This window comes from Equus quagga, chromosome 2, assembly GCF_021613505.1.
Source record: "Equus quagga isolate Etosha38 chromosome 2, UCLA_HA_Equagga_1.0, whole genome shotgun sequence".
Taxonomy (NCBI): Eukaryota; Metazoa; Chordata; class Mammalia; order Perissodactyla; family Equidae; genus Equus; species Equus quagga.
The window spans coordinates 143,735,635-143,748,219 of record NC_060268.1 but is presented as its reverse complement, the minus strand read 5'-3'; the positions used below and the strand labels follow the sequence as shown (position 1 = coordinate 143,748,219).

At 39.7% G+C, this 12,585-nt stretch overlaps 1 protein-coding gene across 1 annotated transcript in view; it reads left to right on the top strand.

Annotated features, from left to right (window-relative positions):
* Nucleotides 1-12,585, top strand: part of ASAH2 (N-acylsphingosine amidohydrolase 2) — an 81,767-nt gene that overhangs the window by 18,105 nt on the left and 51,077 nt on the right. The window contains exons 6-7 of the mRNA XM_046654351.1: nt 306-433; nt 1,579-1,656. Of these exons, the coding sequence (XP_046510307.1) occupies nt 306-433; nt 1,579-1,656 (206 nt within the window). The remainder of the gene's footprint in view (nt 1-305; nt 434-1,578; nt 1,657-12,585) is intronic.

Below are 12,585 nucleotides of genomic sequence, written 5' to 3'. Positions count from 1 at the left end.
ATTCTCCCATTTGGGTCATCTGAGATGGCAGATGGTGCCTGACTCAGCAGGCCCGAGAGGCTCAGGTGCTGATAAGCAGCGTGCTTCCCTATACACAGCACTTCTTCTATCTCTACCCTGAAGCCCCTGTCTGTTTACCTCCAGAATGACTCCAGCTGTGTGGTTCTCCAGCTTTCATCCCCTGGGGGGACAGGTTGGAGACAAAGGAAATTGTCCACAGGGCTCTTCTGTTGATATTAAGTCATTATCTCCATCAGGATTTCTAAATTTACAACTCTGTTTTTTTTTTTTTTTTTGACCTGCAGAGCATTGAGATAGCACACACAAATATGAAACGAGGCAGAATCTTGATCAACAAAGGAAATGTGGATGGTGCGCAGATCAACCGAAGCCCTTACTCTTACCTTCAGAATCCCCAGTCTGAGAGAGCAAGGTGAGGGGGGAATCATCAAAATGAAATTGTGTGTTTCCTTTGGGAAACAGCAACAAAATCTAAGAACAGGATAGTTACTGGATGAATATGATGGGATCCTAAAGAGTATTAAAGCTAAAACAATTTACAAACGTTTATGATCTAAGACGAGTAGAAATAAAAAGTGACTGTAGAAACACACACTGACGTGTGCATGAATCTCCCCACTTTGCTGGCTGTGGGAGTCGAGGGGAAGGTCTGAAGGAGTCTGGGCTTTGGAATCAGGCACAACTGGTCTCATCTTAGCTTGATCCCTTCCTGGTTGTGTGACCTTTAGTGATTTACTTATCTTAATATATTGGCGCTCAACTTCTTCATCTGTAAAATGGAAATAAAAATGTGCATAACATGTCTTTGTCAAATTACTGCATCGCTCTCTGTATTATGTTATTCAGAAGAAATCTTCTTAGTCTAGGGGAATGTGGCAAGAGAGAGGAGATGAAAGAATAAAGAAACTGGAATGAAGAGCAAGAAATAAAACTAGCATAATTGAATGGAATAACTAAGAAAGATGATGATGATGATGATTATTTTAAGTGATGAATCAGGTTTGCAACAAAAGAGAAGTACTTGGCTGCTATGCTGCTATGGCAGAGTAAAATAATACTCAGTTTCAATTTGACCACTTGACATTTTACATTTGTCTGCATATTTTTCAATAGATCTCAAAGGAGTTGATTTTTAGAAAACATATTCTGATTTCCCTTGAAAGGATATAAAAGAACACTTAAAGTTGCAGGTCATGAATGATTTTCATTTTGCATATTCCCTGCTATTAAGAAATTCCATTAAAATTTGATATGAGTAGAAATTTCAAAGTCAAATCCTTTTAGTAGGAAATACACATATTTTATATAACATTGCTTATATTACATAAAAAAATGTCCATTTCATCTCCAGTTAGCTGACCGAATGCCCCTCACTCTGATCACAGTTGCAAACCATTTCTTTAGCTGAAGCATGAGGTCCTGGATGCAGCTCACAGGAGTACATTATGTCAGGAAGTCTCACTTACTGAGAGGTGTTTTTGTACCAGCTTCTGCTATTTGTCATACATGAGGGCTGGGCTCTAACACAGAACTAAGTTTCTTTGTTTTGTTGGCTAGGTATTCTTCAAATACAGACAAGGAAATGATAGTCTTGAAAATGGTGGATTTGAATGGAGATGACCTGGGCCTTATCAGGTATTCTATTCACTTTTTTAAAAATTATTTTTCTAAAAAAATTAACTTTCCTTAATGATAGGGGTAAAAAAAGAGACTAGAATAGTGGCAGCAGAGACTGAGAATAATTGAGCAGTTGAATCTAGACTCGGGAATCAGATAAATCTGGATCCAGCCATGGGTCCTGGGGCAAGGGTCTCAGCTTCCCAGGGCATAGTTCCTCACCTATAAAACAGGGCTAATAAAACGACAATGTAAATGAGGGATCTGCGGGAAGAAGTTCAACACATCGTCTGGCATATGATATAAAGACTCAGTAAATGTTAGTGCTTATTACTGTATCGAGATCTCATATGTGGGGGCCAGCCCAGGGGCATAGTTGTTAAGTTTGCCCACTCTGCTTAGTGGCCTGGGGTTCACAGATTTGGATCCTGGGTATAGACGTACACACTGCTCATCAAGCCATGCTGTGGCGGCATCCCACATAGAAGAACTAGAAGGACATACAACTAGGATGTACAACTATGTACTGGGGCTTTGGGGAGAAAAACAAAAAAGAGGAAGATTGGCAACAGATGTCAGGGCAGGGCCAATCTTCCTCACCAAAAAGCAGAAAAATAAAAAGATCTCATATGTGGAACTTCTATGATGGTGGACAATTATCTCTTGGTAAAATGAGAAAACCATCTGACCAACCAGGCAAATGATTATGGGTTTGAGATTATTTACCTGTGTTTTTCTAAAAGGATTAAGTTGAGTCTAATGTAGGACAATAGCAGTTAGTGATAAAAGCATAACTGAGACCACCTACAGGAAGCAGATGAGGTAAAATTACAGCTTGACACAGATTTCAGTACCTTTTTATATATTAAAAAACTGTGGATTTTGTTTTCTTCAAAAAGAAGGCATTTACATTCATATGTGATTTTGGTCGCTGCAATTGGACTGACTCAGGGATTGACTGGGTAGGTAACAGCACCAGACACCTTCACATGTGGATTTTCAAATGACACAGGGAGCTCTAAGGAAGTGTATGATGGCACTTAGGTGCGAGAGTCAAATGGCTTGGGTTTGCTCTGGGCTCTCATCCTTATTAGCTATGTGACTTTGGCCAAGTTAAATAACTGCTCTGTGTTTTCTTATCTCTAAAATGGAGGGATAAAGTGAGTCCTTAAAATGTTAATAATAAGTGTTAGTAAAGGGGGTCAGGTTCTTCCAGGTAGAATTATGAAATATCTAAGTGAAATAGTTTACGTGGGTAAAATTAACAGTAAATTAAAAGTAATAAGAGGTGAAGAAAAACATTAAAGACTATGACCCACAGTTCAGATACCAGGTTTGGCCTTATAACTATGTGGAGCACAGCATGGTGGTGAGAAGTTCAAGTTCAGGATTTAGGTTTTAGGTCTAGGTTTTAGGCCTTGGGTTCAAATCCCAGCCATGCCACTTACTAACCCCATGGCCTGCAGAGAGGAACTTATCTACTTCATCTCAACTATTCTATCTGAAAATGGGAATCGTAATACCTCATAGGGTTCTTTGAAGATTAAATGGCATTAAGTATGTAAAGCTCTAGTTCTGTGCCTGGCATTGAAAAGAGTTTAATATTTTTAGGTGAAACATAAGAATCAGAGTAATATTCTACCTCTTCTAAAAACTCCATTATTGGCCTATCGGAGTGCTTGAAATTCTTAGCATTGGAGTTAATTCTTTGGGTTTAAGGTGAGGTCATTGAAAAATCTCTGATGAAATAAACTTTATTACATGGGTTGGCATCCTAGGACTTATTCTTCCATGACAATAAATACATCTACTGATTAGTTGTCACCCAGCATTTAACTCAATAGACTTTCTAAAAGTCAGGCATGCAACTGTGTGCTTGGAGTCTATTATGACGAACAAGGTATGGTCCCTGTCCTCAAGGGTCTTAGAGGCTAGAGGAGTGATTGGGGTAGACAGAGACGGACAGACAGTAATCACAACATGAATCAGATGGCCATCAGTGCTATCACCTGAGCATAAATAAGTCCTGTCGACAAAAATAATCCATGCCAGTCTATAAGAAAATTTGGGTGAGTTAATTCTGAGCTAACATGTGAGGACCATGGCCTGGGGCCTTTCTTCCCAAGGAAGATAGGGCACCCAAGAAGTGGGGTGTACAGAGTGGTTATATACCCCCAAAGAGGATGCTTCATATGTGATCGAAATGTCCCTTTTACAATAGTCATGAGACTGCTCTGTCGGCACAGCGATTGATGGACACAGCAGGTAGGTCTGCTGTCTCGGTGGACACAGCAGGGTGGCAGGTCTGTTGTCTCAAGCTGGGTGGTCACAGGTGAGCTAGGTGGTCAAAGGTGAGTGCAGCAATCAGTTCCTAGCCTAAGGAAAGATGCTTATCCTTAAGGATATGCCAATGTTGGGGGAAGTTGCACCTTTATCTTAAGGGCATTTGTTCTTGCCATAGTAAATGTTTAAAGCAGATATATAATGCCTGCTCAATGGCCACGTCAGGCTCTTTTGGAAAAAACAAAGGCCGAATTAGGTTTACACCAAATGGCTTCTTCAAATACTCCAATATATCCTATTGCTTGCCATTTCTATTTGTCAGTGCTGTGGGAATTTGGAGGGGGTAGCACAGAGGTCTACTTGAGAGCATTGCGGAAGTTTTCACAGAGAAAATGACATTTGAACTGGACCTGAAGGAGCCGTGGGGTTTTTCATGGGTGAAAAAAACAGTGAGGGTGAGGCCAGAGAATTGGCAAGGTCAGGGAGAGGGTGAGAGATGAATCTGGACAAGTAAGCTAGCTCCAGACTGGGGAGCACTTTAGTGGGGAATCTGGTTGGGAGGCGGTCAGGATAAGAGCATATATCTATGACTAGCTAGATGGAGTACCCCAATTTTGGGGGGATAAGAAAGTCGCTTTTCTCTTATAGTTTCAACTTAACTCTTGGCTGAATGACTGAGACCATTCACGCTTCCCTTTTATTAGTTTCTGAATCATGTAACAATGCCAACAGAAAACTCAAAAGTGCTCTCTTTTTGCCCAGATGTTCTTTGCTTCCTTGCATATAACTATATAACATATCTAGAAGCCCCAGGGTCAACTGTCAAGGTTATAACAACACTTTTCCATCTGCTCTGCTTATCACTCTGCAATAACTTTCCATTGTTTCTATAGCTGCCATATGTTATCCTTGATGTAATTGCTCCTGCAATTGCCTCTTGTTGCATAGTGATAATTGCTCTTTGAATACATTAAAAATGATCCAAAACATAAAATCAAATCTGGGCTGCAAAGTAACTCAGCCACCACATGAAGGTGCCTGATGTTAAACAGAATCCCAAAGTAGGAGGAGTTTGGAAGCACAGAATCTCAGATTCGCAGAGCACGAAGATCATTTAGTTCAAACTTCAGCTAAGGCCTAGAAAGGTGATGTGACCCATCCAAAGTCACAGCCAAGACTATTTTCTTTACACTGAAAACCATATTGAAGTTCACAATTTATTCTTTCCTACTTTCATTTCTTTTTTTTGTTTAAAAATGGCATTTTCCAAACTTCTTTTTTTCGTTTGTTTTTTGGTGAGGAGATTTGCCCTGGGCTAACATCTGTTCCTAATCTTCCTCTTTTTTTTTTTTCCTTCTCCCTAAAGCCCCAGTACATAATTGTGTATCCCAGTTGCAGGTCACTCTAGCTCTTCCATGTGGGATGCCGCCACACCATGGCTTGATGAGCGGTGTGTATGTCCATGCCCAGAATCCAAACTAATGAACCCTGGGCCACCGAAGTGGAGTGCATGAACTAACCACTTGGCCATGCGGCCGGCCTCCACTTATTTTCATTTCTTTATTCAACAAGTCTGCACTAGGCACCTACTGTGTGCTATGAGATACTTCCCAATCCTGGGATGATGCATTTCCTGGCCTTGAAATCAGGAACCAAATACCTTGGAATCAAATACCTGTGTCTGTGTTCCTTGACAACTCCCTTAAACTCTCTGTGGATGTAATAGCTTCTCTCCCCAAAGAGATTATTATCCATTCAGTTATCAAGTATTAGGAATATACATTTCATGAACTGAGCTAGTACTGTAGATACACTGATGAGCAAAAATAGACGTAGTTGCTACCCTTATAGAACTTACAATCTACTAGTGGAGACAAAAGGTATTCAAATAGTCACACAAATACTTGTATAATTATAATTAGGTTAAGTGCTAAGAAAGGAAGTTATGTAGAGCCTTCTTAAATGGCTTTGACCTGGTCAGGGAGACTGGGAAAGGCTTCCATGAAAAAGTGACAGTGGAGCTGAAAACTGAAGGAAGGGTAGGAATTAAATGGCAAAATGGAGGGTGGAAAAGAAATTTTAACACAGATAGAGAAGCATGTGCAAAAGTCCTGTGGTCCATTTGAGGAACTGATAGAAGTTCTGTGTGGCTGGAATGCAGAGGACATTGGGACAGGCTGTGGTGAGATAAAGTTAGAGGTAGAGTTAGATGCCATGGTAAAGATTTTGATCTTTATACCACGGGGAATGGAAAATCCTTGGTGTGTTTTAAGCTGGGGTTGGGAGTTAGGGGCTCCTGAAGGATTAGAAAGGATAACTTGAGGAATGAAATAGAATTTTGTGCATGAAATTATTTCATGACCATTAAGTCCTCTACAAATGTGAGGCCGCCATTTGCTCCAGTTGACCTATCTATGTAAGGAAAATATCTCTATCTTTTTGCCTGATACTACCATATGCAGAAACAGTAAATGATTTTGCTCCAGATGTGGAGAACATGTTTGAAATGTTCTGAATTTTGAATTAAAATGTAAGTTGTGTGGCATTTACAAATTCCCTTTGTGGGACTCTGGAAGGCACCTCCAAGAATGAGTCTGTCATCCAACAGAGGAAGAAACTGAGTCTTGAGAGATCCTGATGTAGCAAGACACCAGCTGTATGAAGAAACTATGAAGGGAGAAAACAAAACAGAAGATTCACACATCTGCACCAAAAGGAAAGTCATAAGGGCAGATAATCTGAATGGCAGCTCTGGGTGGTGGAGAGCCATTTCTCACACAGTCGCCCTTGTGCAGGTGGCTGTAGGTGTGGCAGCGGGTGGGACCGACTCATTTCCTCAAGCATGGTGCAACAGGACAAGCTTTGTCTCACTTCTCTCCCTTCTCCGACCTCTTTGCTTCTGCCAAATTTTCTTCTGGACTCTTTTCTTTCCTTTTTTTCCTTACCTTGTCAGCCCTCTAGACGTTGGTACAACATGGCTCCTATTCATCGGAGCTGTAAGAAAGTCTGAACAGGTGTTTGAATGATTGCTCCATTGTCTTCTACTTTATACATTGCAAATCCTTTTACAGAAAGCGATCATGTAAGGGGGCCCTTTAAAGGTATATTTTAAAAAAGAACAGGAACAGTGATTTTTCAACCTATTTGAATATTTTTTGTACACACAGAAAAACTCGATTTATGAAATTTAACTAATTTATTCGAATGATATTGACTTACATAACTCAGTCATGGGGGGTGTGTGTGTACATCTACCATCTATGACTGTGACATCTTGAATTACATGTCTGACTATCTAGTCTCTATGACTCTCTGTTCTACCCTCTACATTCTCCCCTCAAACTACTTAACCCCACTCAACTAGCAAGTATGGAAACTTCAGTGACTGCCTTTCACCCACTGTTCTTGACCTCTTCTCTTTTCTCTGTCTCATCTCACCTTTGTCTTTATAAATACCCTCTCCATGAGCGTTAACTCTGGTGTGGGAAGCCCTGCTCTCTATTCCTATATCCTTCACTGAATTTCTCTGTCCTGTTCTGCCCCTTCTATGTTGTTGTGAAGCTTGACGCTGTCTTCCTGCTCCAACTTTCCTATCAGCTTGTTTGTGTTGTTCCTCCAGGGGAGTATAGACCTTGGCTGTGTAGTGAGTTTTCATGCTGTGTCTGATCCATCCCCATGTAAAGTGAAGGTGCTTAATAAGGGTTTTTGATGACAAGGAGGATGTAGCTGACTGATAACAGAGATAAATCATGCTTGTTAATTTAATTTGTCCCAAATTTAGGAACCAAATAACCAGTTGTCATAACCAGCAGAAGACATTGGACTTGATTGTTGGATTTCTAGAAAGTTCTTAATCCAAAGAGATTTGGAAAGTTATTATTTTTTCCATTTTTTTTCAGTAAAAAATAATAAGTACTCACCATAGAAAACTTGAGACATATAGGAAAGTAGAAAAAAGAGAAAAATTAACTCAAATTTACACTTCCCAAAGTTAACAATGGTTAATGTTCAGGTACATTTTCTTCTGTCCATGTCCCTACATGGAACGTATAATAAGAAATAAGCAGGATTAAAAGGTCATTCTGTAAAGGTGGATGTTTACTTGACTTTACTTACTCTGGGCACTAGCAGCTTTAAAATACTGTGGAAAATGTTAACAATGTTATGTCCATGTACTGAGCTATCAGGTGGTTTTTTTTGGTGACTCTATCTAATAGTGATTTTTTTGGTCTCACAGTCTATGTATTCTCATGTTAATATGGCTAACTCATTTCTCTGCAGGTTAGAATTTGCCATGTATATTTTTCTATCATTTTCTTTCAACTTCTCTTTTTTCTTAAGTTTTAGAGGTATCTGTTGTGAATATCATATAACTTCATTTTTCACTCTGACAATATCTTTCAATGAACGAGCTTAGTTTATTTTCAGGAATTGAAATTTTTATATATCTGGACTTTTCTATATTTCTTCACTTTGTGCTATTTGTCTCACTTTTTCAATGCTTCTTTTTACCTCCTCTCTTACTTTTTTTTAGGATTGATAGAGATTTTTTAAAAAAAATCTTTAAATGGCAGATTGTAATTTCCAAAGATGGCCACAATAATAGCTCTTATCCCACATATTCTCTGCAAAGTGACCATCACAGTCCCCATCAAGAGGTGGAAATGATTTCTCTAGCCCTTGGAATTTGCCCAGCTCTGAGACTGCTTTGATCAATACAAGTTGGCAGAAGTGACGCTGTGCCAGGGCTGGGATCTTTTTTTTAAATAGACTTTATTTTTTAGAGCCATTTTAGGTTCACTGAAAAATTAAGCAGGAAGTATAGAGACTTCCCATATACTCCCAGGCTCCCAATAGATACACCCTCCCCTGGATCAACATCTGGGACCACAGTGGTACATTTGTTACAAGGGATGAACCTACATGGCACATCATCATCACCCAAAGTCCATAGTTTACGTTAGAGTTCACTCTTGGTGTTGTATCAAGTGGTTTTTTGTTTTCGAGGAAGATTAGCCCTGAGCTAACATCTGCTGCCAATCCTCCTCTTTTTGCTGAGGAAGACTGGCCCTGAGCTAACATCCGTGCCCATCTTCCTCTCCTTTATATGTGGGACACCTACCACAGCATGGCATGCCAAGCGGTGCCATGTCAGCACCCAGGATCCCAACTGGTGAACCCTGGGCCACCAATGTGGAACGTGTGAACTTAATCGCTGTGCCACCCGGCTGGCCCCTCAACTGATTTTTTAATCTTTTTTTTGTTCATATATTTTCTAAAATTTCAACAGCCAGCCAAAAAAAAAAAAAGAAAGAAAAAATTTAAAAGTCACTTGGTAATCCTGGGACTTGATAATCCTTGTTAATAGTTTGTTACATAGTCTTTTAGACTTTTCCTAATCATATTTATACATTTTTTTGTATTTTGAAAATGTAAGACTTTATTGGATATACAGTTTGATAACTTTTTTTTTCACTTAGAAACACTTTATGGGGGCTGGCCCGGTGGTGTAGTGGTTAAGTTCACATGCTCCACTTCGGCAGTCTGGGGTTCACTGGTTTGGATCCCAGGCACAAACCTACATACTGCTCATCAAACCATGCTGTGGCAGCATCCTACATACAAAATAGAACAAGATTGGCAACAGATGTTAGCTCAGGGCCAGTCTTCCTTACCAAAAAAAAAAAAAAAAAGCAAGAGAAACATCTTATGAATATCTTTCAATGCTACTTAGAATTTTTTAAATCACCATTTTAAAATTGCTATATAGTATTCCATTATATGTATGATAATGTACTCAACTAAGTACATTATTCAATATTTATAGTTTTTTGCATCATAAAGTACACTGATAAGCATCTTGAACAGATATCTTGTATCTGTTCCTTAATTTCTTGCATCTATTCCAATGATTTCCTTAAGCTAAATTTCTAGAAGTGGGATTGCTGAGCCAAAGAGGAATGCTTATTATTAAGGCGTTTCTCATAAATTGCCAAATGGCCCTCTGGGAAGGTTTTGCTGGTTTATACTTCTGCTACCCACACATGAGCAAAATGTTGTTTCCCGTGTTTTTGCCAAACTTGGTATTATTACGCTTTACAATTGTTGCTAACTAATAGACCAAAAAAAAAAGAGAAAACACTTATTTTCCTTTCAATTTCCTCAATTCCTAGTTGGTTAGACTGAATTAAAAAAATACTCTTATTGGCCATTTCGTATTTTACTTTTGTTGATCACTTAATCATACCAATTAGGGTGAAAGAATTTTGACTGTAGGCACTTAATGGAATCCACTCAAACCAGATATCTCTCCAACTACATTACTGAGAGGGGCTCTTTCATCTGGGACTTTTGAAGATGACGAAAGGAGGAGAGGTGATAGAAAGATCCCCCAGCATGCTGGCCACTGAGTTTACCAGTACCTTCAGAAGGGCTCCTCTGGCTACAGCTCATTGTCTTTCTTTAATCTGAGCAGTCTGGTCTGTATTCATTGCTTCTGCTTGTTTAAAATTCAAGTTTCCCCCTTGGTAAAATTCGGAAACACCCTTTCCTCTCCTTCCCCAGTTTGTGGTGGGGCAGAGTGAGGAGGACTGTCAGGGAGGTGAAAAAGAGGAGTGTTAATCAGGGTGATAAATGCCAGGTGCCACAACAGACGGACTGTGAAATTCCAGTGGCTTAACACATTAAAGACTTTCAATGTGCACATTTCCTACTCATGCAATGTCTAATAAAAATTGGGTGGTCCTTCTGCACACATGTTATTGGCCAGAGCTATTCACATGCCCTGCTCTGCTAGTGGGAAATAGAGGAGCATATGGGTGTTTTGTCAGCTCTCAAGTCTCTGCCACAAGAGGGCAGAGTTTCCCCATTTAATTATTTGGTGCCCATATTATATGGGTCAAATATACGTGTTGAATGCACACACACACACACACACACACACACACACCATTCATTTTAACATTGTATTGATCTTCTGGAATATATACACACACAGAGCTGTGTATCCTTTTCCGTTATCATTGCTATCATCATCGCCATCAGCTGCAGCAGCTGTAGTATCGGTATCAGCATCATCAATATCATGATAATAATGATTTATCCCATTCTCAGTATAAACCAATCTTTGTGCTAAGCACCTTAGATGCATTTGTTCCTTTAATTGTCAAATGCTGTGAGGCAGATACTCCTACTATTATTATATTACAGATATGAACACTGAGGTTCAAACAGGTGCAGTAACTTGTGTCTGGCTCCAGAGCTATACTATTAGCCACTAAAACGCATGGTCTCTGTCTTAGTTTCTTAGGGCTGCCATAACAAATTACTACAAACTGGCTGGCTTAAAACAGCAGAAATTTATTCTTTCACGGGTCAAGAGGCCAGAAGTCTGAAATCAAGGCGTTGGCAGGTTTGGTTCCTTCTGGAGGTTCTGAGACAGAATCTGTTCCATGCCTCTCTCCTAGCTTCTGGCGGTTGCCAGCAATCCTTGGCTTTTAGACACATCCCTCCAATCTCTGCCTCCATCTTCACATCACCTATTTCTCTATGTCTCTGGGTGTCTCTCTGTTCCTTTCATTTTGTTATGAGAACACCAGTCATTGGATTTAGGACTTAAGTCAGTATGATCTCACTTATTCTTTATCTTGATTGCATCTTTAAAGACTCTATTTCCAAATAAGGTCCCATTCTGAGGTTCTGGTAGACATGAATTATGGGGGAACATTTTTTAACCCACTACTGCTTCCTGTACTGTATTTATCCAAAGAGCTTCCATGTTATTACGCAACTTCATGAACACTACTGTTGAAGGGATGCACAATATTCTCTTTCCCTATTGGGTGGCATTTAGGTTGGAGAGGGCCACAGCTGGCACATAGGATCTTGGTGCACATCACACATAGGTAGGTGCTCCCTTCTCTGGGCTGACTGAGGTGCCTAGCTCAGTGAGCTGAGCAGTGGCTGGGTTTCAGCCTCTGCTAGCCTGCTTTGTCAGTCACCTTTGTGCAGGGCACGACCTGCATGCTGAACATGCTGGCCCAGATCTGAGAGAATGGAACCTGGGATGGGTTTATTTCTGTTTTAGAATATGCAAGAAGCTCGATTTTGCATTTGGCTTTTCTTTTCTGTTTCAAAGTAGGAAGCACACAATGTCTGAACTGAGACAGGCCCTAGAGATCTTCTGCTTCAAATGCCTCAATTATACAGGAGGAGAAAATAATTACAATATTCTATATTAATCTGTAGTTTGTTGATTCACAAAACATAGTTAAAATCTTTTATTTTTCAGTCTCAGGAAACAGAGATCCAGAAATTGACTAACTTTGCTGCAGGCCAGGATAATATCTCAGATCTCTCGATTTTCCTCAGTACTCTCAATTGCATCATGCTGATTCAAGATGATCCCAGCTTTCTATTGTGCATCCTAGCTGTGACATAACCATTATCTACAAATGTATATTAGCAGGGACATATTCATCCTTTTATGTCTTTTTCTAACTTCTTTTGAAGCTACGTAAACATTTCTTCCTCTCTTTTGAAATATGCTTTGTTGAATATTTTTTGACTGGATAAAATAAATTGTGAGTACACCCTTCTTAAATTAAAATGACCACCTTTCTGTGTATTTTTATAAATATTCATCTGTTACCACAGTACTTTGGT